Source organism: Harpia harpyja, chromosome Z, assembly GCF_026419915.1.
Source record: "Harpia harpyja isolate bHarHar1 chromosome Z, bHarHar1 primary haplotype, whole genome shotgun sequence".
NCBI classification, from domain to species: Eukaryota; Metazoa; Chordata; class Aves; order Accipitriformes; family Accipitridae; genus Harpia; species Harpia harpyja.
Genome location: NC_068969.1, coordinates 116352389 through 116376131, shown reverse-complemented (window position 1 = coordinate 116376131; position 23743 = coordinate 116352389). Strand labels below are relative to the sequence as shown.

The 23743-nt window shown below is 44.4% G+C and overlaps 1 protein-coding gene across 3 annotated transcripts in view; it reads left to right on the top strand.

Moving 5' to 3' along the window:
* Positions 1-2094: 2094 nt before the first annotated feature.
* The window catches only part of ATP8B1 (ATPase phospholipid transporting 8B1), a 45523-nt gene continuing 23874 nt past the window's right edge, over positions 2095-23743 (top strand). Inside the window, exons 1-6 of one of the 3 annotated variants that reach the window (XM_052778456.1) lie at positions 2096-2289; positions 3234-3322; positions 5340-5476; positions 18084-18276; positions 21945-22042; positions 23363-23476. In XM_052778456.1, coding sequence (XP_052634416.1) covers positions 18096-18276; positions 21945-22042; positions 23363-23476 — 393 coding nt within the window. In that variant the 5' untranslated portion in view covers positions 2096-2289; positions 3234-3322; positions 5340-5476; positions 18084-18095. Of the gene's footprint in view, positions 2290-3233; positions 3323-5339; positions 5477-14295; positions 14392-18083; positions 18277-21944; positions 22043-23362; positions 23477-23743 lie in introns of those variants that run through there. The other 2 variants (XM_052778457.1, XM_052778455.1) reach the window with 2 other exon arrangements.

Below are 23743 nucleotides of genomic sequence, written 5' to 3'. Positions count from 1 at the left end.
CACAGCGAGTCACCATAACCGTACAGACTGATGGGGGGGCTACTGCCTCGGGGGCATGAGACACATTACAGGTTGCAGGGAAGAGCCTTTGGGGATAGGTCAGGGTGGGATGGTCAGGGGAGGAACCACAGGTGGAGAAGGGAGGGATCCAGGTGGTCTGGGGAAGAACTGCCTGATCGGCACAGTCAGTCCTGAATTCTCATTAAACTCCATTTCTAAATACTTTCCTGGTTGAGGGACTCCCTATTCTGTGTGCACCGGTGTACATGGATGTCAAAGCGCCAGCAGGATGAGGCCATTGTTGCTGTTTGCTCCCAGATACCTCCTGCAGCCAGGATGGCTGCCAGGGCTGCCACATGAATGCAGATACGGGGCGGGTGCGTGTCTCTGTGTGTGTGTGTGTGAAAGCAAAACAATAGCGTGAAGGCCTTCGAGACAGGGTGACCCAGTCAACAAACCCAGGATACAAACAAACTAGCAAAACCTCTCAATCTCCAGATTTCAAGTCAGGGGAACTAGTAGCCAAGTACAGCAGCATCCACAATCACATACTAAGGCTTATGAAAACTCATAAAGCTCATAAAACTCGAGTTAAAACTTACAGTCAGAGCTTGTCACATTCATTTGATGAGTTCCCAGTAGGCTCCCGAGACGTTTACATGTATTTTGCTGCAGCCTGAAAGAAGAAAAATACAGTGAAAAGGATTGCAAATAGATACAGCATATAGCAGAACTGCACTACTATCAACCCTAAACGTAACCGCTTTATTTGTTAATTAATAAGCAAAACTATCGGTCTCAAGTGTTAACAATACAATGACTGAGCATCCTCCAACTCTCCAATCCTTCCTTAAAAGGACTTGGGAACCAGGAGTCCTTTCTGACCTTTTACAAAGGCCAAAAGGTTAAAATCCTGCACCTCTTACAAAGCTTTCTCTGTAACACTGTACAGCCCTACTAATTAAGGTGGGTTAAAGTAATGCTGTCACTTAAAGTAACACCGGGAGGGAGGTCCCACCTATAGAAAGAGCTGTGCCTCCTCAGTGCCGGCATCCGTTCGCCCAGGCCACAGCCTGGGCTGGGAGCAGGGACCTCCCGAGCACCCCTGCACACACTGAACGCTGAGCCCTTGCGCCAGACAGACCGCTTCTCCCGCAATGCGGCGGGGTGACGAGCAGACGGCCGTAGCCATCACCCCAGCCCCCATTGGTACGGCGTTAGTTTCTGACAGTCATCACCGTCACCGGAGCAGTGAATGATGGAGCTAGGGCCAGGCTGCCTCAGGGCAGGCCCGAAGCGACGCACAACTGCGCTCCGCACGCCTGGCCTTTGTCAACCGACGGGGACGAGGCCTGGGGCTGCGTCCTCGTCCTCCCACAACGGTTCGGCAGCCACCGCTCCCCAACGACCTTCAGGGCGACGTGGCCCAAAACACCGCGCGAGCCGGCCCGCACCTCAAGTGCCGCATCGCCCACGAGAAACGCGCCGCTGTTCAAGCACTCGCGGCATCTCCCCTGGGTGACGGAACAACCACCGCCGACACCTCGTAACGGCAGTGCGGATGCAGGCAGAGCCGCGGGCGGCCTTGCGACACGTCGTGCTGCGAGAAAGGGGAGAGACGAAGTCTCTCTGCCCCGCGGTAATGATTTCTGTTTGCTCTTTATTACCGCTGACAATACTTTTCCCCTCACGATTCGGCTTTCTGCCCTTCAGGCCCGGGAGCCCACCCTGCTCCTTCCCGAGCCCCTGTGTGCGAACCGGCGCCCGTCCCGCCTTCCCCGGACGGCGGAAAGGCGGGGTGTGGGGGGGGAACTCTCCGCAAAGGAGAAGGGGTTTTTGCAGGACCTCGGCCGGGGCAGGACCGCTGCGTGTGCGCCGGGCCTGCTCACGGACCGCCCGGCCCCGCTACCCGCGGACGGCGCACTCCCACCCCTCACCTGCCGGGGCGGGGGCGGCACCAGCCGTGCTGCGCGGCCGGGCGGGGGCGGCGCCGCCGTGTAACCGGAGCCGTGGCCCCGGGGGCCGGAGGGTCCCGTCACCGCCGCCGCCGCCTCCCCTCTCTTGGGCCGGGGGCGGCGGCCGTGCCGTGGACAGGTATAGGGACAGGGCCGGGGCCGGCGCGGCCCCTCCCCTCCTCCTGCGCGGCGGGGCCGGCCCGGCGAACTGGGGGAACCCGTTTGTCCGGTCTGACGGCGGTTCCCGCGGGGAGGCCCGGCGGGAGCGGGGCCGTCGGAGGCATGAGAGAGCCCTGAGAGAGCGAGCGAGCGGCGCCGGGACCCGCGCCCACAGGTGCTGCCGGCGGGCGGGCTGGGGCCGCGCCGCTGCCGGGAACCGGGCGCTGCCTCCGCCGGCTGCGCCCGCCGAGGAGCGGCGGCTCCTGCCGGAACGGGGGCGCTTGGGTGCCAGGGGAGCGGGGCCGGTCCCCAGCCGCCCCCGCGGGGCAAGCCCCGGGTATCTCCCGCCGCCGCGCGGGTTTGCGGCCGCGCCGGCAGCAAAGTCCGGCGAGGCTGGGCCGCCGTGCGGGGGAGCGCGGGCGCGGCGGGGCCGGGGGAGCGAAGCCCTGGAGCGGCTGCGCCGGCTGGGGCGCACAGCGGGGCGTCGTCCGGTAGGTACGTCGGCCCCGTCGAGGCAGCCCGGCAGCCCCCGAGAAGCGCTCGGTGGCGGGTCGGGGCCGGGGTCTGGCGGGGCAGAGCTCTGTCACAAACCGCCCCCGCCGCCGCCTCCTCCTCCCGCACCCGTGCCACGGGAGAGGTCAGAGCTGGCGCCAGCGCGGCCCCGAAACGGTTCTCGGACTACCACCTCCTTAATCTGGAGCCTGGTGGGGTTTTGTTGGGAGGTTTGGAAGCTGAAAGGCCTCGATCTGCCGGTTGGGGCTGAGGGTGTGAAGGCGGCGATGGCTCTGCCTCACGGGGCGGACGCTGTTTGCCCGGGCGGGGCCGGACCCTGAGGGAGCTCGTTTTCCATTGGACTGGGGAGGTCCAGTCGCGCAATGAATATTTACACAATTAAATACTCATTTGGAGAGGAGCGGCTTCGTCAGGGGACCACGAGGGCCCTTCCGCCAGGTGAGGCCTTTGCTCGCGCCCTGCCTGGCCGGCGGGGCCGGTACCGACCGGGCTGCCGGCGTGCGGGGCTCTTCTCACCTTCTCACCCTGAGGGACAGCACGTTTCGGCGGCGTCGATCTAAAAAACCCTCTCGGTGATTTGAGTCTCTCTCTCACTTCCACCCAAAGAGATGCGCGTCAGTTGATCATCAGCCTGACCGCAGAGTCTCCCCGGTCTGAAACTTTGGGTTAAAGGAAGAACAAGTGTTTGCTGGGAGGTAAGGCACAGGGGAACAAACGCAGCTTAGCTTTCTCCCTGAGCTCTGGCAGATACCGGCGTTTTACTGACTGGCTTTTGTGGCCTTGGGCTAGTTGCTCTGCTTCTGGCTTCCCCCCCTCCCCCCTTATATAAATGAGGAAAATAGTTTTCATGGTTGCGGGGTGATTACTCAATAGTCGATGTTTATACAGCCTTTAGAAGAGTAATAGGTGTCCATATTAAGGTACCGTCACAATTCTGCAACAGAAAACACTGGAAAGGTTACTTGGGAGGTCGGTCACTCACTTGGGAGATGAAAAGCATTTTTTTGACCCCCCCCCAAAAAATCAGTATCTTGGTCATGTTTCCTACTGCTTTGTGTCTACAGCTTAAATAGCATCCCTTCTCTTAAGAGTCTGAATGGAACTGTGTTAAATGGAGCAGCTAATGAAGCGTTTCACCACTGGCTTGAATGTCAGCAGAAACGTTTTGAAACTGAAGAAGGCATACTGTACAGGGCGCTTCTGGCAGTAAATAGTTTCTGGTAATGAGTAACAGTGCAGTGTCTTTTTATCTTGTGTGTGTGGTGGGGGGTCTGGATGTAAATAGCTGAAGAGTGCCCTGGGCCAGTCAGTGGGACATACAGCTAACCTGGTCCTTGTACAGTCCCTACCTCTGTAACTGCTGCTAGAGTCCTTGGGCTTAACTTCTTGCATAAGTAAATGTCTCTACTGGCTCAGATTTGCTCACAATTTTCTGTTTGGTTCTGGTTTTTTATTTGTCTTTCTCTTCAAAGTCTGGTTCAGGTGTCAAGTGGTATTTGGTCATTTTGTGTTTTTCCTTGGTAGCTTCTGCATTGCTGTTACTGACATTCACATTAGAGTGTGGTTGCTTTTGTATCTGTCTCAGACCTGTATTTGTCTCTCTGTTGACTTGTAGGTATCATAAAGATTATTTTTGGTAACTTCTAAACTGTTCTCTTCATTTAATTCTCCCTTGTGAGACAGCCTGTGAATGTTCTAGTCCCTTGCTTTGCAGTTTGTGATGGTGGATTCAAAAAGCCACTTTCTCACTTGGAATTAAAACCCTCTATTTAAATCAGCTAGAACTTATTTTCTGTGCTCTTGTTGTTGTGGCTTTTATTTTGATGGCATAGGAAATCATATTGGGCCTGAGTGTAATGTGCTGCCTGCTTTTAAATATGGGAAGGGGTTTGATTGATTTTTTTTTTTTTTTTTTTTTTTTTTAATTATGAGGGGGTTTGTTCTCCCTTGGCTGTTTCCTTTATCTGGCCTCTGTTAAATGAGATACTTTGTGTAGATGTAATTGAATGCAGGATATTAGCCAGGAGCTTCTGAAACCGAACCCTGGCTTTGTCTGTGACTTACCATATGGCCTTGGGCAAATCACTTAACCTCTCTGTGTTTCTGTACTTGTCAGGGGTGAAGAACATGATTCTCGTTATATCCGTAGGAGAGTGATGGTGCATGTGCTCTCAACCCTGCTTTGAAGACGCTGTGCTCTGTGACAGAGCACTGCTGCTGCACCTTTGCTTTTCGGCAAGCTTACAAAATTATTCTGTAATGTGCAGTGCTGTGTTTAGTGCTGTGTTCTTATATAAATTAGAAATATATTTTTAATTTGATAGTAGAGACAGACAATTTCAGCACGTTCCTGGATGCTTTTGTTTGCAAAATGGTGTACAGTTATGCACAGGGAGATGTAAAACAAAAGCAACATCTAAAGGAAAAAACAAGGAGGGGGGAAAGAATAAGCAGTGTAGAGAAAACAGGAAACAAATCAAGGAAAGAACCGGGTCATTTGCCAAAGTGACTTTCTGCCTGAGAGGAGGAAGAGGAGGTAGCATGAAAGGGTTTGGACAACTAACCAGAAATCTCTTTTTGTTAAGAAAGTTTTGCAAGACAAGTTAATTTCACTATTTGCCTAAAAGAAATTTTCTTTTGTTATTGCATGCACATAGTCTCATGAGGTGGAAGGCAGCCAAGAAACCATTTTCTAACATTGTTTCGTTACAGATGGAGCCTAACTTAAAGTCCAAAACAGGGGATTCTTCCTGAGCAGCTGGTGGTCTCTGTGTGCTGACGGTACGAGCGTTTCAAGCTACATCTGTAATGCAGTCTCTTGGTTCAGTCACAAACTGCGTTGGATAAAGGTCAGTTTAGGAAAATATCTTTAGCGTCAGTTTTAGATGCTGAGAGAAAAAGTGTGTTGCTGTGTAATCTCCAACCTTGTTAGCAGGAAGTAGCCTTTATTTTTTACAGGCAGTTTAAAATACCTGCTGGTTTTGCTGGGGGAGGGTAATATCTAGGAAAATAACTCTGAAGTTCCAAAAATTTTCCACACCAAACAATGCAGTTTGTGTGCACAAAAATAATTATTTTTTCCTTTATTAGAACAAAGATATGCTGTTTTATAACATGAACCTTGAGAGGCAACGTAATGATCTCTGTAAAAGGCAGGTTGAAACCCCTTCAGAGTACACTCGAACCTACAGCTTGAACAAAGGTTACCAACTTTATTATCTTCTGCAAAGATAACTTGTCTTGACTTGGACTTTAAATGATGGAAAGTCTGCATATCTGTTAATGAGAAATCCTAGTGCAGATAATGGGTAAAATTATTATTTTGTTTCTGCAAGTGGCCCATATTCAACCACCCTTGCTTAGCCTCAGGCAACTTGGACTGTAGGCTATGGGTGTCTCTTTGCTGTTACTATTTTCTGTTAAATTGTTGGTGACTAGTTAATCTCTTCCTTGTGTAGAGTCCTGTTGGCTCATAGTGATCAATTCACTTATATTGTAATGTCCTTCATATTCATTTTCATATATAGCAATCTTAACATTTTAATAGGTAGCTATATTGGTGAGTACACAATGGCCACTAGTTTAATTCTAGTGCTTCCTCTATGAGGAGGGTGTGTTGTTTTGGTTTTTAAATGAGGTGCTTTTCTCCAGTTGATGTGATCATGCAGAACTGAGATGGGAAGCATTAGGAGTGAAGGCATTTGGAAGCTGGTGTCCCCCATGTTTTCATTTTTTTTCTGCTGATACTGTGCTTTTTATTTTTTTCTCCCTCCCTCCCACCCCCAAGGTTGGTCTTGGACATCTGTCAACAGTACAAAACTGTACTCCCTCTTTCTGGTTACCCCTCTCCAGAGGGTTTTAGGGTTTTGGTATCTCAGCTTGTTTGGGTCTTCAGTATGTTCATTGGAGAAACTGTCACTTGCCTTCAACCAAGTTTGGAAAGAATAGCTCTTGGAGACAGTAAAATTTCACAGAGCTTGGTGGTACCAAAGTGTTACAATTTTACACTGGTGTTTACCTCCTGATGGTGCAGGTAATTAGGGTCATTATGGCATCTAAGGAGGGACTGGAGTTGATACCTTGTAAAAGAAAGATCTGTGGATATTACAAGGTTGGCTGTGTATGATGCCAATAAAAAAATCTCTTTGAGCTGGAAGTAGTCCAGTTTGGTAAGTCCTTGATCCTTGCAGTTGAAAAGCTATAGCTGAAACACCTTTTTGGAAACACCTTTTTTAATGAGTGGTTGCCCTCGGTACATTATATGAGGCTGGGTGTGCATGTTTCCTATTGCAGTACAAACTGAAAGAGACGCCATAGCTGTCTCCCAGTACTGTGTCAAGGCATTTCTTCGTGGCAGAATAGCCTCATTCTAGTACCCATGTTTTGCCAAAGCAGTTTGTTTATATTGTGGGAAATAACAGTGCAGGTTTGCTTATAGAATGTCTTTATTTCTCCAGCATCCTTAATCTGTACAATTATGGCACTTCTCTTTGCCCGCTTCAAACATGGGTAAGTTGATAAGCATAAAAGTTTTGAGTGAGTAACTGTGGGCTTATGGCGCCTTAGCATTTATCTGCTAACACGCAACTCTCCATCAGTAGTCTGCACTGTGGTATTCCCACATTTTTATCCTGGCACTAAAATTTCAAAATTGGTGGTAAGGGGTGATAAGGAGAAATCATTTATTCACTAGAATTTAACCATCTTCAGGTCATCTTCCTCTGGTGGATATTAATGCTGATGTTATTGCTCATTCTCTGTTAGTGTACAGATTGTGCAAGATGCATTATTTCTAATCAATAGATACAACAAGATGTTAACTTCATGACGCTAACGCTTGTGGAAAGTGAAATGAACCTCTGCTATTCAGACTAAATTCTAAGTAACCTCTGCACAATTTGTGGTCACAAATTGCTTGAGGTGACATTTTTTATAAATGTTTTTTGTGAGATGAGGTACTATTGTAAATCAAAATATATATACTTCATATTTAAAAATTGTGTGTGTATGTATTTATACGTGCATATGTGTATAAACTTGGGGATGGGTGAACGACAGCAATAGATGCTGTCTACAGCCAAGACAACAGTACAACCAAGCTGACTCATATGAGACCTGTTGCTTACAAAACAGGTTCCCCAAGGATTTCTCATGTTGCAGTAATAGCCTGAGTCTCCAAAAGTGCTGTTTGAATCTTGTGGTTCTGTTGAGTGGTCAAGATCTTGGACTCATCAGGTATGACGTGTGTGTTCTGGTGTCCTGGGATTCGTAGGTGCACTACTTCCCTGTGAGCATTTTATCTGTAGCCATATTTTAATCGCTTGAATTTTAACCTTTTTTTGGTGGGAGTTCTGGGTCACCTCATGTTAGGCATGCGTTGGCAGTTTCAAGGTGTGACCTTCTCCAAGGTCACAGTGCAGTGAAGAACGCGTGTAGGGTTAGGAGTTTGTTTCTCGTACTATCTCGGTTTTGATTAGCTTATGCTCTCAAGTGTGGTTTGAGCATACTTATTTTAGAAAAGCATGCCTGACCCAGAATGTTGTTACTGTACATGGAATAGTCGAGCTGTGGGAGCTCTGACAGATGAGCAAACCTCTGCTTATTTCCTCAGCTCTGATGTATTTCCACTGGAGCGGTTTGTCTGTAAGCTGACCCATTTGCAATGCGTGGTATAAGCGTTCAGCAGTTCTGTTTTCCTGAAGCAACACTGGGAACTGGGGTGTGCCTCTACATCAGCTGCCAGGAACCTAATTGTCTGCAATGTCTGGGCAGAGTCTGCCTGTCAGTTGTACCAAGCACCAAGCCATGCCATTTCTGATAGTCATTGGGAGCACTTAGGATGATACTAAAGGGCACACGTGGCATATGATATGTTCTGAATTACAAGCTATGTTTTTTTGCCTAATGCAAAGTGTACTTGGTTGGCCTAGAGGAGTTGAGGCTTCAGCTTTGGGATTCAGTTTGCCCCGCTTCTAATGTACGACGTTGACGGTACTTCATGGAGGCTGCCTCAGATGAGCAAGAGCAAGCCTCCAGTCACAGGTGACTTAAAATAGGTATCTAAACTCTTGTGGTTGCCTTTCTCCGAGGCATTTCAAGAGCTGGGCTTTACCACAGTCATGGCATACTGTAAGGATGCATACAAAAGTCAGTGTGTTTCAGAACAAATGACTGACAGAAATCGTTCCCCTTGAAGAAGTAGTTTTGGGTGTGTTCAATTATTTTAAAGTAGTCATTCAATGAAGTAAATATAACTGTTATGTATGAAGTAGCTGTATAAATTGATGACCTTAAAGCATGTAATTTGCATGGCAATCTAATCGAAGCTTAGTAGTGTTTGGAACAAAGGTTATTTCCTTGGCCTGTTTGTGCTGATTCATGCTATTTCGAGTAACTACTTCATTTTTCTTAAAACATCATAAAGATTAGCTAGAAGGTTTGAGTTGTTTAGAAGATACCTCTATCCACCTGTCTAAGCACTTGTTACCAGTAAAATTTCATACCTGTTTTGAGTAATATGCGATCTGTCTCTTATACTTTGGAAGCAAACCTAGTTTTATTATTTGCCCATTCCCTTGTAGAAGCTCTTGTTACAGGTAGATTAGTTGATTAATACATTTTTAATGAAGGACGATACTCTATTAAAGCATTTGGCTGGGATCACTGAAGTGAGAATAGAAATGCAATATCCTGCCATCGAAGGACTTCAGTTCTGACTGCTGCTTTGTGAGGATTAAATAGCGAGCAAGAACTGTAGAAGCATTAACTGAACCCATGTTACCAATTTGATGATTATCAGGCTGGGAGATGGACTGCCATGCCGTGTCCCAAGGTAACAGTTCTTTTGGAGATGCTGTAATGCTCACCTACAGCTATTATGTCATTTGTTGCTTATACCAGCTGGTGGAAAATTAGGTGGCAACTGTAGGAATTTCACCTTACACATAAAACAAATGGTATTTTGTTTTCTCCCTGATATTACAGATCCCTCTGAGAATTTGTGTGGTGAGAAGCTGGGCTCCTGGTGTGGTTTACTACCCCTTCCTCTGTCTTTCATGGTATAAAAACATCTTGTGTTTAAGCAACTGCATTGGATGTATTCATCTTATGCCCTAAAAATAGCAATAGCTAATAATTAGCCATGTCAATTGCTGCCATCAGCTGAAAAAAAAAATCTTTCCATGTTGACTGGATGAACCATCCATATGCTTTGAATTGTGCTGCTCAATGCCTCTGTTCTGTTTTAAGCCAATTTTTTTCCGTTTGAAGCCCACTGCAGTCTTTTTAGATCAAGAATGCTAGTCCTAAGACAAAAAGCATGCACCTCTGGATACTTCCTGCTTTTCTGTGTAAAGCAGAGCCTCTTTTTTCTGAAGGACTCTGTTCCTCCAAGTTCTGCTGAATTTGCTGGTTTTGCTAGTAGTGTGAAGAGGTGGGGATTACCCCAGTCGTGTCTCGGTGTGCCCTACCTAGCTGTTTCAGAGCTCAGTTTCAGTTTCTAACAGTCAGGTTTACAAAATGGTCATCTGGATTAAATACTTCGCTTTATATCTGTGTTGTCAGAAAGGATGGATAATTGATCCTTAGGAAGTGGTTGTTTTGTTTTGCTTGCCCAGGACTTGATATTGATGACCAGGTTATTTAAAAAAAAACAAACCCGCAACGTTGCCCAAGAGTAGCTCGTGAGCTGTCTTTTCAATTACAAACTTAAGTTCTCAGACATTGTTAGAGCTGTTCTTTAAATGTGTGCCCATGGATGAAAAACTGTTCTTAAACCTATCGGTGTATAAGCTGGGGTATAGACTTGAGTCTCTTAAATACAGGTGTCTGCTTTGATAGAGCCATCAAAGTACTCTGTGGGCTCTGATTTCTTTTTTTGGTTGTTTGGATTGCAGTCCTGCAAATGTCTGTTCAGTTGCTGTATTTACCTAACAGGCTGTCTTGGTTTCATGCTCCCTTTTTAGCTTAAAATCTCAGTTACTGGCAAGATGAGCAATGTGTTACAGCTGAAGATGACAGAATAATAACTTCTGTCCCTTGGGGGAAAATGTAAGTGGAGTAATCGTGCATCTGCTAGAAAGTCCTTGGGGGGGGAAACCCCCACCCCAGAGATTAACGTTAGGCGTAGTATTCTAGCTGCAGTTTTGGAAGTGCATATTCAGTCCTCCTGTGAGTAGGTTGTGTTTTTCAATGTTTCTTTCTCCAGTAACACATAGTGAAGAAATAAATCTAGTAAGTATAGGAAAGTTTTTAAAAACATGCAAGTTGGTGAACATGGAAATTGTACCTGGGTGGAGAAATTTCAAAAAAAAATTTTTTTTTTTTTTTTTTTACTGTTACTCTATTGCAACACTATTCCTGCTGACAAGCAAAACAAGTATCATTTGACTAGTTCATTGTTGGAGCTCCAAGTAGAGTACTGGCTTTAAAACGTTTGATGGAGTTTCCCAAGTGAGATTGAAATATGTTCTCATTTTATTGAACAGGACATTGGTGTTACCGTGTTTTATAACGATGGTTTTGCTGTTTATTGGAGAAGACTATTTCCCTATTGGTTTGACAAAATGCGTTTCCTTGTTTCACAACAATATGAAGCCTGACAGCTTTATATTTGGATTACGTTGTTAAGGGCTCGGCAGATGATCACGATTCAATAAATACCGAGTTGGTGCAGCTATGGAAGTTTCAGTATTTGCCTTCTGCCTGCCAAGGCAGTGATTAGTCAGCTGCTGTTTAGATTTCCTCTTGGGATCCTCTTGACAGATGCCCAGGAAATACTTTGTTCAGGGGCATACTGAGGCAGGAAGCTTGTTTGCATTTACCTGTTTTTTTGCTTTGGTTTGGTTTGGGTTTTGTGTTTGTTTGGGTTTTTTAATACGTAGTGATGGCTCTTTTAATCTTTCTAGAGTCAAGATATATGGGACAAAACCGAAATATCTGAGGATCAGGCTTTTAATTTATTTACTTTTTTTAATGCATAGTTAAATATCAGTGAAACATCTTGATGTAGCTTTTTTGTCCTATTTTAATTCCAGAGACCTGAAGTAGTTTAGAAAGGTCTCTCTGAGCTTGCTTTTTGTACTATTTGAGTTTGTTTTATGATTCTTGCTTAAAATATTGATGATGTTATGTTCTAAAACAACAGTCTGTGGCAAGGTTTGGGAAATTGTTGTACTAGGTACTGCATGAATGTGTGAGATTGTTGTGCAGAGCAGCATGCTAAGGACACCGTGGCAGTCTATAGGCTGTACACAGGTTGTGAAGGGACCGATGACTGACAGGTATGTAATTGTTAGGCTTGTTCTGCTTCACATCGTAGGTTTTTATATCCACAATAAATAAAAGTAACAAATTTAGTAGCATTTTAATTCTTTTACTATACATATGCCTTGTTCTAGATGGATCTGTAACTTTGTTTTAGGGCCACTTTAAGTGACTATCTGATTTGCGGCATTAAAGTTATGCTCTCTGTGACCCCAAGTTCTTGCAACAGTGTCATACGCAGTGACTCTCCAGAGGAGAATTTAGAGGAAGATTTTTGTTGTTGTTGTCATTTACCGCCTATTTACCGCCTTCAATAAATGCAGTAAATGTGGGGTTTTTTGTTAGGTTGGTTTTTTGTTTGTTTTTTTTTTTTTTTACAAGGTTTCTGTTATTCCCAGTTAGCTGGTACTTGCCGCGAGGCATGAGCAGACACAAAACCTGAGTGACCAAAGCACTGTGGAATTTGCACCTGAGTTTTCTGCCCTTTTAGTAAATAAAGTCAGGCAGGTATAATTAAACTTGTGTTTAATACTATTTTCCTCTCCTTTACCTCCCCATACATCAACGCTGCTGTTGGATCAGCTTAATTTTCTAAGATAAGGAGACTGTTAGCCTGGTTTATGCCTGCTATGCCAGAACTGGGAGCTGACAATTGCTTCCCACCGGCCCGGGGAAGTATGGCCACCCCAGTCGGTGCCCGCCTGGGCTCAGAGCTGACCCCAGCCTCGCCGAGGGAGATGGTCTTTGTTGCTGCACTGGCCATCTCACTGCAATCAAGGTTAAAGCAGCTGCAGTTCAAGTTGTTGGTGCTCTGCATGCCTGCTCTCCAGAGGCTGGCTGATACTGATGGATGGTTGCAGAGTTAGTGGCTACTGAGCTGCTGGGGAAACATCTTGATTTCTTCTAATGCTTTCTCTAGACTGAAGTTTTGTTTAATGTAAGGGTTTCTGCTTTTGTGACTTATCTGAAATGGAGTGAAAGCCCTTGTCTTCAAGTCAGGAACTAGAAAATTAGGACCATACAACCAAGAACCAACTTTAAGCGTTGAGTATTTTATCAAGCAGCATGTAACAACTGTGTTGTTCCATCTCAGGCCCTCCAAGAACTGTTTCCATAGACACCAAAAGCTCTCTTTGTAAATTTTGGCAGCATTAGAAGTTAATTCAGAATTTAGGAGAGGTACTTGTGTGTAGTGCTTCTGGTGGGATGGAGTTTGCTGCCCTTGAAAATTGCATAGCTCGATCCCCAGGGAAGCAGGATCCTTTGGGGCTTAAATGTATAGCTTGCATTACATGTAGTCAAGTAGATCTCATTTTATGAAAGACTCATCCTGTCTCTGAGAGGAACTGTGCAGCTTTTCTTGTGTTGGAATTTTATTTTGCTAATTATATTTCTTTCCCACTGCATATGTTCAAACATTACTAATTATTGGTTGAATCTAAGCTTGATGTGAGAGATGATGCCTTCAGAGAAATTCCTAAAGCCTATTTATTTGTAGCTTTTTTATTAATCCATTCAATGCAAGATCTGTAAAAGCAGTGTTCATTTATAGTTATATTATTGTGAAATGGGAAAAGCAGGTGGGATCTTGCTTGAAACCATTTTACCCCCAGCTCCAGCAAACCAAACCCTTTTTTGCCTTACTTGAAAGACCGTTTTGTAAGCGATGCTTATTTCAGCTCAAGTCTGAACATAAGCAGTGCATACAAACATAAGAAATTGTCTGTCTCTCTTCTGAGAGTAGATACTTTTAAGAATGGACCATTGCTTCTATATTATTTCAACATTGTTTATAGTTTGTTTCTCCTGCATGGTATAAGCCTTTCTAGATTTTTTTTTTTTTTTTGATTGTGGTGCCTTTTTTCTCCTCAGAATATTGACTGCTGCAAAAATCAGTAGCGGCCATCTCTCTTCCTGCCTTGTTTAATTCACCTTTGGTTTCCATTGTGTCCATCCCGCATCCAGGTGCCGGTAGATGTGTGCTCTCCTCTCTTTCTGTCCACTCCTGGCTCAGTATTAGTTGGCATCTCTGCTGCTCTGTGCTGTCGGTTCCTCTCGTCTCATCTCCTCTTTCACCTCGTGATCGCTCTCCACCTTCCTCTGAACTTCTGACATCGCTTTGATGTCCCGTCTAGCCCTTTTCATGCAGTCTAGGTGTCAAGAAACTTAACTCTAAACCAATTTGTCACCCTGTCACTGGAAGACTCCTTCACCCTCGGCCCCACAACACCTCTCTGCTCTCTTCCCACTGCGGGTGCCTTGCTGCAGTCTCCTAGCCAGCCCCGGGCTCCTCCGCTGCCACACGCTCACCGACAGCCCTGCCTGTGCTGCCCGTCCGTCAGACTGCCGTCCCCTTGGCTGCTCTTGGTCCCTGAGGTCAGGGTACGTACCGAGCAGGCAGGCAGTGATGCTTCCCAGGAGACTCTGCCGGCCACCGGGGATGTTAGCAAGGAGGTCTTTGGGCGCAGAGGCGGTGCCCTCTGCACTTTGTGGTATCAGGGTTAGTAAATGCTGCCTGAAATCACTGATGTGTGTGCGATTTCGTTGCCTTCTGCAGAAATGATAATGGCACTGCTATTATCTCTTAGCGGACAGAGTTGTGCTGCCTGCAAGGTAACAGTTAATGAGATCTCTGTTAGCAGCGTTTTCCAGCCGGTGCTCTTTGAGGAGGTGAAGTGAATACAATTAATTTGAACTTCCCCCCAACAAACCATTGCACTGGTGTTCCCAGCTAGCATCACAGGCTACTTCTGTTTGTATTTTAGGTATTTCCGTTTAGCTATGCATCTATAATAGAAAACAAATGCAGTGTTTTTTTGACATCTCATCTAACCCTTTGCATGATTAATCAGTTCATTAATCAGTTAATGAGTAAAGTTTAATAGACTAAAGGCTGAATCTCTGTTTGCTGGGGTATGAGCTTGTTTTTTTTGTCTTGGAGTGAGAGCAATTCAAAGATCTGGTGGTAATTTTTGTTTTAAGGATCTTCAGCTCTTCCCCTCCAGCAGTCCCCATGTGAGGTATCAGCAGGGCAGAATCCTTGACTATTGCAGGCTTCTTGCAGTCATGTATATTTTATATATATTTCAAAGAGGAATTGAGCATTACGTCCTGCTCTAAAAAGACTTTGTCTAACTCTCAAACAATTTGGGATTGGAAACATAAGGAATTTTTTTCTGCCTGAACAGACATTCAGTGCAAAGAAAATCCAAGTGTCTGTAAACCCCAAAGTAGATGTGCGGGTGAAGAGTCTGACCCAGGCTTGCCTGCAAAGCAAAAGCTTTGATGGCTAAGGGCAGGATTGTCCATATCCCTGTTCAGATAGAAAAAAAAAATTGGAAAAAATCAGTGTTGTTTGGCTGTAAGTATTGCTTGGCAAGTCAGAGTTTGTAGGATTGTTAAGAGGCAAGACTAATACCCAATTCAGCAGTGTCTTCCCTGGCTGGGAATGAAACCTCAATGTAACCTGGGGGTCTCTGAGCCCTCACATGGTTCAGGCAACCGCCTGCCTGCAGCTGCCGCAGCGCGTCTGCGCTGCACCAGCTGCTCATTGACGACCGCACACGAGAAACTGCGTGGATTGCATCACAGACCGGTTCATGTAATGATGTCTGTGCAAGTTGTCCTGGCCCTATGTATTAAGTTGTTAACGAATAGGTTGTTCTGGAGATAAATTTTTGGTTCAGGTTGCTGGTTAATAGCTGTATTCCTTTCTGTATCTGGTGAAATAGAGATTTTATGGGTATGGGGTTGTAGGCGAGGAAGAACAAAAGGGGTAAAAAAATGAGAAATAAACCAAAATATCACAGTGAGGTATTCAGGTGCCTGAGTTTGAGCTTGAATCTCCTGCATCTTGAGGTGAATTCCCTAACTCCAAGGCTATTTAGGAAAACAAGTGATCTTTTCACAAAAGTTTCAGGTTCCACAACAGTGTTAGTGACTGCTGTCATACTCCTGGCTAATAGCATCAGTGAGCAGTCTCTAACATCTTGAGTGAGTCTTGGGAGAAGTTGTATTAATTCATATTAAATCAAACTGTGCGTTCATATAATACTGGTGGGTTTAGTTCATTTTATAAACTGGCAGTCTTGAAACATTAGCCTGTATGCTGGGCGAGCGCCGCAGTGCTGCAGCTCATGAGTGTTGCATGCTTTGGGCTCCCAGCCAACAGTCGTGTCATTTGAGTAGCATATTAAGTGCTCATGTAATATTTATATCTCTCTTATAAGAGATATTAAGGAGGGGAGACAATTCAGCTTTGCAAAAATAGAAACTAAGGTGGATGTTGATAGGGTTTGGTGTCAGCCCCAATGATTGCTGGTTTTGTTAGCAACAGCATACGGGGTATAGGGTGGCACTGGCCTTCCTTCACAACACCAGGCTCTTTTTGCAAGATCGATCAACAGACAGGTACTTGGTAGCTAGCTGCTGTGCACGTTATGTTGCTTGGCTTCAGCGATCCTTTAACTTGGTTTTATTTTGAAGTTGCTAGGGAGCAGCAAGAGCAGGGCTGCTCTCCATGGGAAAGCAAGCGGACAGGGGTCCCAGCGCTCACAAGGCAAGCAGGACAGACCCCGAGACGGTGGCCAGGTCCAACCAGAGTCCAGGCCATGAGGCAATGCCACAGTGATGAGGCAGGTCCAAGGTCAAGCCGGGAAGTTGATGTGTAGTTCAGGGTTAGGATCAGGCCCAGTGATGGCCCGAGAGGTCCACAGTGTCGAGGCAGAGCTGAAGGGGGCATGGACATGGCCACAGCTCAGCTGGAGACCGGCCCTCCTCCCATGCAGCTCAGACCGGTTCTATGGGCTGAGCCAAAATGTGGCTCCTGGTCCCATGGGTGTGGGGGGGCTGGGGCAAGGCTGGTCAGGGCCAGAGAGGCTTATTGGTGCCCTCGGGGCCCTGGCAGAAATAGCTGAGGTGATGGAGCCCCCTCCCCTCCTCACGGTTTTTAATTTTCTTAACAGTTGTTGTGGTGCCTAGCACAGACAGGACAGAACCTGTTTGGAAGTGTTGATCTGCAGAAACAAGTGCAATTTAAGCTTCAGCACAACAAATTTGGGTATTGCATGGTTAGAAATGAACAGGACGCACTCATCAGAATGGTCTGAACACTTGCACCAGATCAGTTATTAAAATGCCAGGACACTCAGCAAGGTGACTAACTGGCCAAATGTAGATGAAGACCACCTAGGAATCATGTAGGTAGTTATTTTTAGGTGTTGGTTGGAGGGGAGTTACCCATGAGTAGATGCTTTCTGGATTTTGTTTACAAACAGTTAATCCAACGCTGTCTGTTGCAGCAGATAGGGTAAGCTGTAGAAACTGTCTCAGTGATGTAAAAATGCTGGAGGAGGCTGAAATCCCCTATTGCGTGTTTTGCTCCTGTCTGAGATCACAGCGAACTGCAGCAGCCCAAGTCACAACAGCGTTGGGAGTTTTTCAAGAGCTGTAATTTAAATAAACTTTATGGAAAGTGGAGATCCCAATTTGGGAGGTAATGTGCTAGCACTCGAGGGTTAGGGAGCACGTGTGCTTTCTGAAAAGCTTCAGGCAGAGGTACGCACACACATATCACAGCTTCAACTGACTGGTCTTGTGTGTTGAACTACAAATTAGTTATAAACTTCCTCAGGTATTTGAACACCAAGATGTGGGATCTTGCAATGAGAAATGCTGATGTTCAGCCTGTGGGGAGAGGAAGCGAGGACTGGTTTGAGTGAGACTGGGCAGACTGGGATGGAGGAACAGCTGCGTGACCCAAACCCTCAATGGCACGACTCGTGCTGACCCAGCACGTGGTGCCTGGCCCCACCGTGGCCAAGTGGGGCTCTGGCTCCTGTGGCTCCACAGGGGATGATGTAATGGCTGCTGGGAGTCAGGTGTTTGTGGGCTCCCTAATTCCTGTGTCCCACTCAAGGTGTACTGCGTCACGAGCGCAGGGCGTTCCTTAGACTGTTGTGTGAGCACGTGTAATTACATATAGCAGAATGGTAATGAAGGACTTGCTGTGAAAATAACTGCCTCATAACTTTGGTCTGTGCTTGAAAACCAAGCCTATGCTTTATGCTCTTCCAGGGAAACTGGTTTCAAACGTTTTTGGTGACCAGCATCAACAGAGTAAAATTACAGAGACGTGGTTTCCAGCACTCGCTATGTTAACTCCTTTCCCCAACTTTTATAAAATGCTCACAGGGCGCTAGCAGCATGATCTCAGAAAGGGATTCAGAGACCACCTTCGATGAGGATTCCCAGCCTAATGATGAAGTGATGCCATATAGTGACGATGAAACGGAGGATGAGTTGGACAGTCGGCAGCCTGCAGTCGAACCAGGACAAAACCAAATCAACAGAGATGCTGAGGAGAGCCAAGAACCATTGAAAAAAGGTAATATTATGACAGAAACTTGATTGTGTAGCAAATGATCCTGAATACAGAGGCTGAGCTATGTACGGATCAATTTGATTTTTGTGCGTATTCATTAGGTAGGATTTGGAATGGTGTATCTGAATCTGTGGAGGAGTAATTGATGGCAATTCAGTTTAATGAATGTCAGAGTGAAAATCAGCTTCATTTCAATCTGCAGCCAGAGTTCTGTGCCACTGCTTGTTGCATAAAGCTAATGATCTGCACGGTGACCTTGTCTTAATTAAGGCAGGCCCTAGATGTACCTAGCCTGTGGTCTGAGAACTGCTCGAACAGAACTTCAGATATGTGTCTTCCCCATCATTTGGAAACTTGAACCAGCATAAACCAATTTGCTGTGTTTAGTCAGTTGGTTTGCATGTATTTCTGCTTTCTAAGTCTTGTGCAGATGAGATTTCAGCTTCAATGCTAATTTTGTAGCCTCATGATCTTCTTTGCAGTAGTTTCAGAATCACAGAAAGGTAAGGTGAGTAGGAGTTCAACAAAACCCATCAAGTGCAGTCTGTGTGCTGCCACCAGCATAGGAGCATAAATGGGAGGAGCCTCTCTGGCATGTTTTAGACATACCTGTTCTTAACCTCTGTCCAAGATAAGTGTGTAACTCCCTTAAGTACCTTTTTTTTTTTTTTTTTCCCAGTGTTGCAATGTAGGTACTTTTTATTTAACCATTGCCTGTTTAATATATATATATAGATTTCTTCTTGTTTGTGTGGCAGTAGGGAACAGTTGACCAACTCTCATTTTATAACCACCTATTACATGTTTTCATTTTATAACCACCTATTACATGTTTAGGTTTGGGGTTTTTTTTTATGACGACTGAGGTAATGCAGTCTATAGAATAAACAGAGTTTTCTTAGCCTCTCATCATCCTTCATATTTTCTTGAGTTCTTATCATGACTGTTGCTCTCTCCCCAGATCCCCCCGTCTTACTTTATCCAGATACTTTATTTCATAGACACAGTACACCAGCAACCACAAGTTTGCTTTGTGGCCTAGTATAAGCACAAGAAAAAGAAAAAAAAGAGAGAAACAAACTAAAACAGGACCTCCTACACCTTCAATTTCTTTTCTCAAGTGTAGTGTGCCTTTTCCTTTATCCTGGTGAACTGGACAGAATCTGAAAGCAGGGAGATGAGTTTTGATTCTGCCCTCCAAGGGGCTTGTAGCCCCCACTAATTCAGTGTAACCACAAGTCTCTGCTGTCTATACAGTTAATGTTACCCAAATTATTATCCAAAATGTGGACTAGAGCTATGGATATGGCAGAGTTCCTTTGAACTACGAGCTAGGGCAAAAGCTTTAAGGAGGTAAGAGATGTTACCATGCAGGCTTGGTAGGCCAGTACTCTTAACCATACAGCTTCTAAGCAGTTGACAAACTTTTGTCAGATTTTAATTTTTTCTTCCTCTTTAGATCCTTTGGGTTTTGTTTGTTTAAATCATCTTTGCGTACATTTTCTGGTTAATAGATAATTTTCTGGCATAAGTTGCAGAATTTGTAGAATCTGCTGACTGGTTCAGTAGCTAATTATATTCAAGTAGTGCTACAAAAACATCATCCTTTTTGCTGCTTATTTTTTTTTCCCCTCAACAAGACAGTTTTCCTGTTACGTTCCTTTAAAGGTGATAAACTACTGATGCAGCTTCCCAAATATTAGGTATTGATATCACTTCTAAGCAGTTTAAAGTAATTTCAGGGAGCTTCCTTCCTGCAGGTTTTATTTAAGACCTAATTTGCCACTCTTCCATCTGGGCTGCTAAGGTTTTATCAGCACTGCGATGTTTCTGTGAATGTGGTGAAGAAATGTTCTTGTAGACATGGTTACAATTTGCTTCAGTCCTGTCATTAACAACTTTCTCAATTCATGCACTTCAGTAATGCTTATCTTCTTTTAAACCAAAACCTGATCCTCCAGTAACTTTTTTTGTTTTGGTAAATTTTATGTAAGGCAGTTAAGACCCTGTGACTCGCAGCACTTCTGTGTAAGCCCTGACCAGGATGCACAGTGTATCTTCACCATCTGGTGTATGTTTTCATTTATGCAATCTTAAATACAAGTGCTACAGCAGGATAAATATTTATTTACTATCTTCTCAGCTTGCAACCCATATTCCAGAAAAGAAAGTTGTATAGTCACAGATCCTGGATACATCAAACAAGAACTTGCTTTATGTGTTGGATGGGGGAAAAAAAAAGGCTTTGTGTCTGGATTTGAGTTTTTAAGTTTGAGTCAGCCTTATCAGACCTGACTACCTTACAGTGGTCCTTACAGCAGCCCAGGAGCGCCTTCACACGTGCTTCCCTGCAAGTCCCTGGCAGTGGGTGCCAGTCCCCATCCCACACCTCTGCCTCCGGGAGTTTCACCCCATCCGTGCTCTGCAGTGCTGGATGGGCTTAGGTCATGAGAATCCCATGAAACCAGAAAGAACACCCATTAAGAACAATTACTGTGGTTTGGAGAAAAGGGGGAGATATTTGGCTGATGAGTCAGGAAAGCTGGATTTCAAAATACTGTCTGCCTCATCCTTCCCAGGCAGGCAAAGTTCTCCTGTGAGTCAGCTCAAAAACTTGCTGAATGAGTACAGTGGGGAGTTTCTTTGATGTGGGCAGGGCCTGAATTTGTGGGTGTGGGTAGCAGGATTAATAGTTTATTGGTGATGCAGGCTTGAGGGCAGGAAAGGGATCTGAAGGATCTTGAAGGGAAAGAGGTAGCCTGTGAAAGAGGGGGGCATGGAAAATAACTTGACAGCAGGAGTCGTTCTGGCAGTAAATAGTGGTCGACCAAAAGCTACTTATGTCCTAGATGAACCCCATTTAAAGGTGGACTTCATAGGACTTAGATTAACAACAGGGACCTTAAGGTGGAGTTGGATGGTTTGTTAGCAAGTCCTCTAGAGGCTTTTTCCTTAGGGAGGCTGTAATGTCAAGTCAGGTTTTAAATGCTAAGTACTGAAGGTGACAGAAGGAGGCAATATTGCTCAGCTGCTTTGTAAGCAATTTTATCAGTTTATTGTCCAAAACTTCAGAAGGTGTTCGCAGACATTGCTTGTTTAGTTTTGTTAAATTTTACTGCAAAATGCAATTTATGTTCGTGAGTTTTCAAGCAGTCAAACAAAATTGATGGCTGAAAAAATAAAATGAGCACTTCAGATTTTTACCTTTTTCATGGTTGTAAATGAAAACCATTGCACAGTATGGTTATATGAAATAATTGTTTTCAAAAGTTGAGTGGACCTTTTCATTTCTAGAAAGACTGAGAAACCCTGTTTTGGGTGCATAGTGCTTCTCAGGTGTAAGAAAAGGAAACCAAAAGAGGGGAAAGAAGGGAATTTAGCATGAATAAATGTTACTCTGATAGGTTTTTAGTTTCTCATAGAACTTCCGAATTGTTAATCACCACTTCTTCCTACCTCAAATTATATTTTAATTGTTAATAAAGACAAATAGCCTGGAGACTTCCTGAAAACCTTTTTTTAGACTATGTACTAAAAAGCAGGTACCAGTCTTGTTTCAACTGAAAGTACCTTTAAAAGATGGCATTTCAGAGAAAACCCGAAACTGGCTGATTTGTTCCTTCATGTTTATAACAATCAGATGTTGACCCATTTTGCCTTGTCTCTTCCAGATTGCAGCTGGCAAGTTAAAGCAAATGATCAACGCTTCTATGAACAGCCCCAGTTTAAGAGAACAGTATTTCTGTGCTTCAAAAAAAGCAAATATGCAGTAAGTTTTCTTTATCTCAGTTATGTGCTAACAGTACTTGTCAGGGTGAATACTTTCTTAATCTCAGTAAGATCTTTGGAACCACTGGTGATTAGTGTAAAAACCACAATTAACACTTCTTAGGATTTCCAACAAAGGTGAGGAAGTATAACTGGTTTTGGGTTTGTGAATGGAAAATCAAGGTATCAAGAGACTTGTTTAAGATGAGATAGAGAATTAGAAGCCAGGTGTCCTCAGTCCAAATTCCGAGTTTTATTGGCTGTTGCAAACGTCCACATAGGTGTCATCTTTCGTATAAGAAGTCTCAGTATAGTATTAAGCAATATCCTGACTAAGCTAGACTGGGACAGTCTTAAAAATAGACATTTGGGAATATCTAGTCATTTAAACAGTATAGTTCTAGATACACCTAATTATGATAAAGGAGACATTTTTATCTCATTTATCAAGACAAAAGGTTGAATTTTTTTTCCTGTTCCTAATTTTTTAACCTTTCAAAGTAATAAAGCTGTGGTGCTTGTATGTGGTGCTGGTTGTGAGTGACAGAGGCTTGGACTGTGGGGTTACTACATGTGGAGTGCCCGGCTTTATCTGTGATGCATTGGCTCATTGGTTCCCTTGTACCTGCTGAGATACCTGCCTTGCAAACTTGAGGCAGTTTGGATTATCTCATGCATGGTTATGAACTTTTAATAGTAAAACTGCTACAACTGGAGCTATTCAAATGGAAATCCTTCATGTTTGGACTAGGTAGGGACTGGCACTTGTGAGAGTTAACCTTTGCTGGATCTGACGTTGTCCCTCCTGAATAGGTCTAATTAACAGTCCTTTTTATCTGGATTCATTATTTGTAGTTTCATGCCTGAGACCAATTATATCCCTAATAGTGATGTCTTATATTGAGCAAATAATGTCAAAAGGCATTACAGAGAAGATTGCCTAAGAGGAGAAGAGCACTGAAGTTTCATTCCCTTCTCTGTTCTCATCTGGCAGTGCCATGTGCACTGTGTCATTTGCTGCGGGAGAGACTGTAACCTTTCTACGCTGTGACTGTGCAATGCCCCGTAGTCCTCGGTGTAGCTAAAGCTTCAGTCTGAGATGCTTTTTGGGGTATGTTAATGTCAGTGAAATAGACCTTTTTTGCCTTATTTCATTAAGATGGTGACAATAAGATGTTAAACTGTTGAGGAAAGGTACAATTCTAACAAAGTTCATAGGAAAGATTTCACTAGTAAAATGCTTTACTTAAAAATAGGCATTGTACATTTGTAATGTAAGAAGAATCTGTTGTTGTGAATGACGTTTGGTTTTCTTCAACAGGCAAATGCAATTAAGACGTACAAGTACAATCCTATTACTTTTTTACCACTCAATCTGTTTGAACAGTTTAAAAGAGCAGCCAACTTCTATTTCCTCGTTCTTCTCATTTTGCAGGTAAGAAAGGCAGAGAGAACACTAACTGTAAAGTGAATTTGAGGTGCTAATCTACTGAGCTGAATAATACTTATGACACAATTCAGTGCTATCCTGTAAGGGAATGTATCTGAACTACTACAGAAACTAAGCTCATCTCAATAGAAATCTGGAACAACCTACCCTAGCGTTGTATTAGCTAGGATGAGCTAGTTGCAGAGTTCATGAATTTCATGGGGAAAAGATGTTTCTTTTACTCTGTAAAACATGATGGCCTTAAGTTCCACT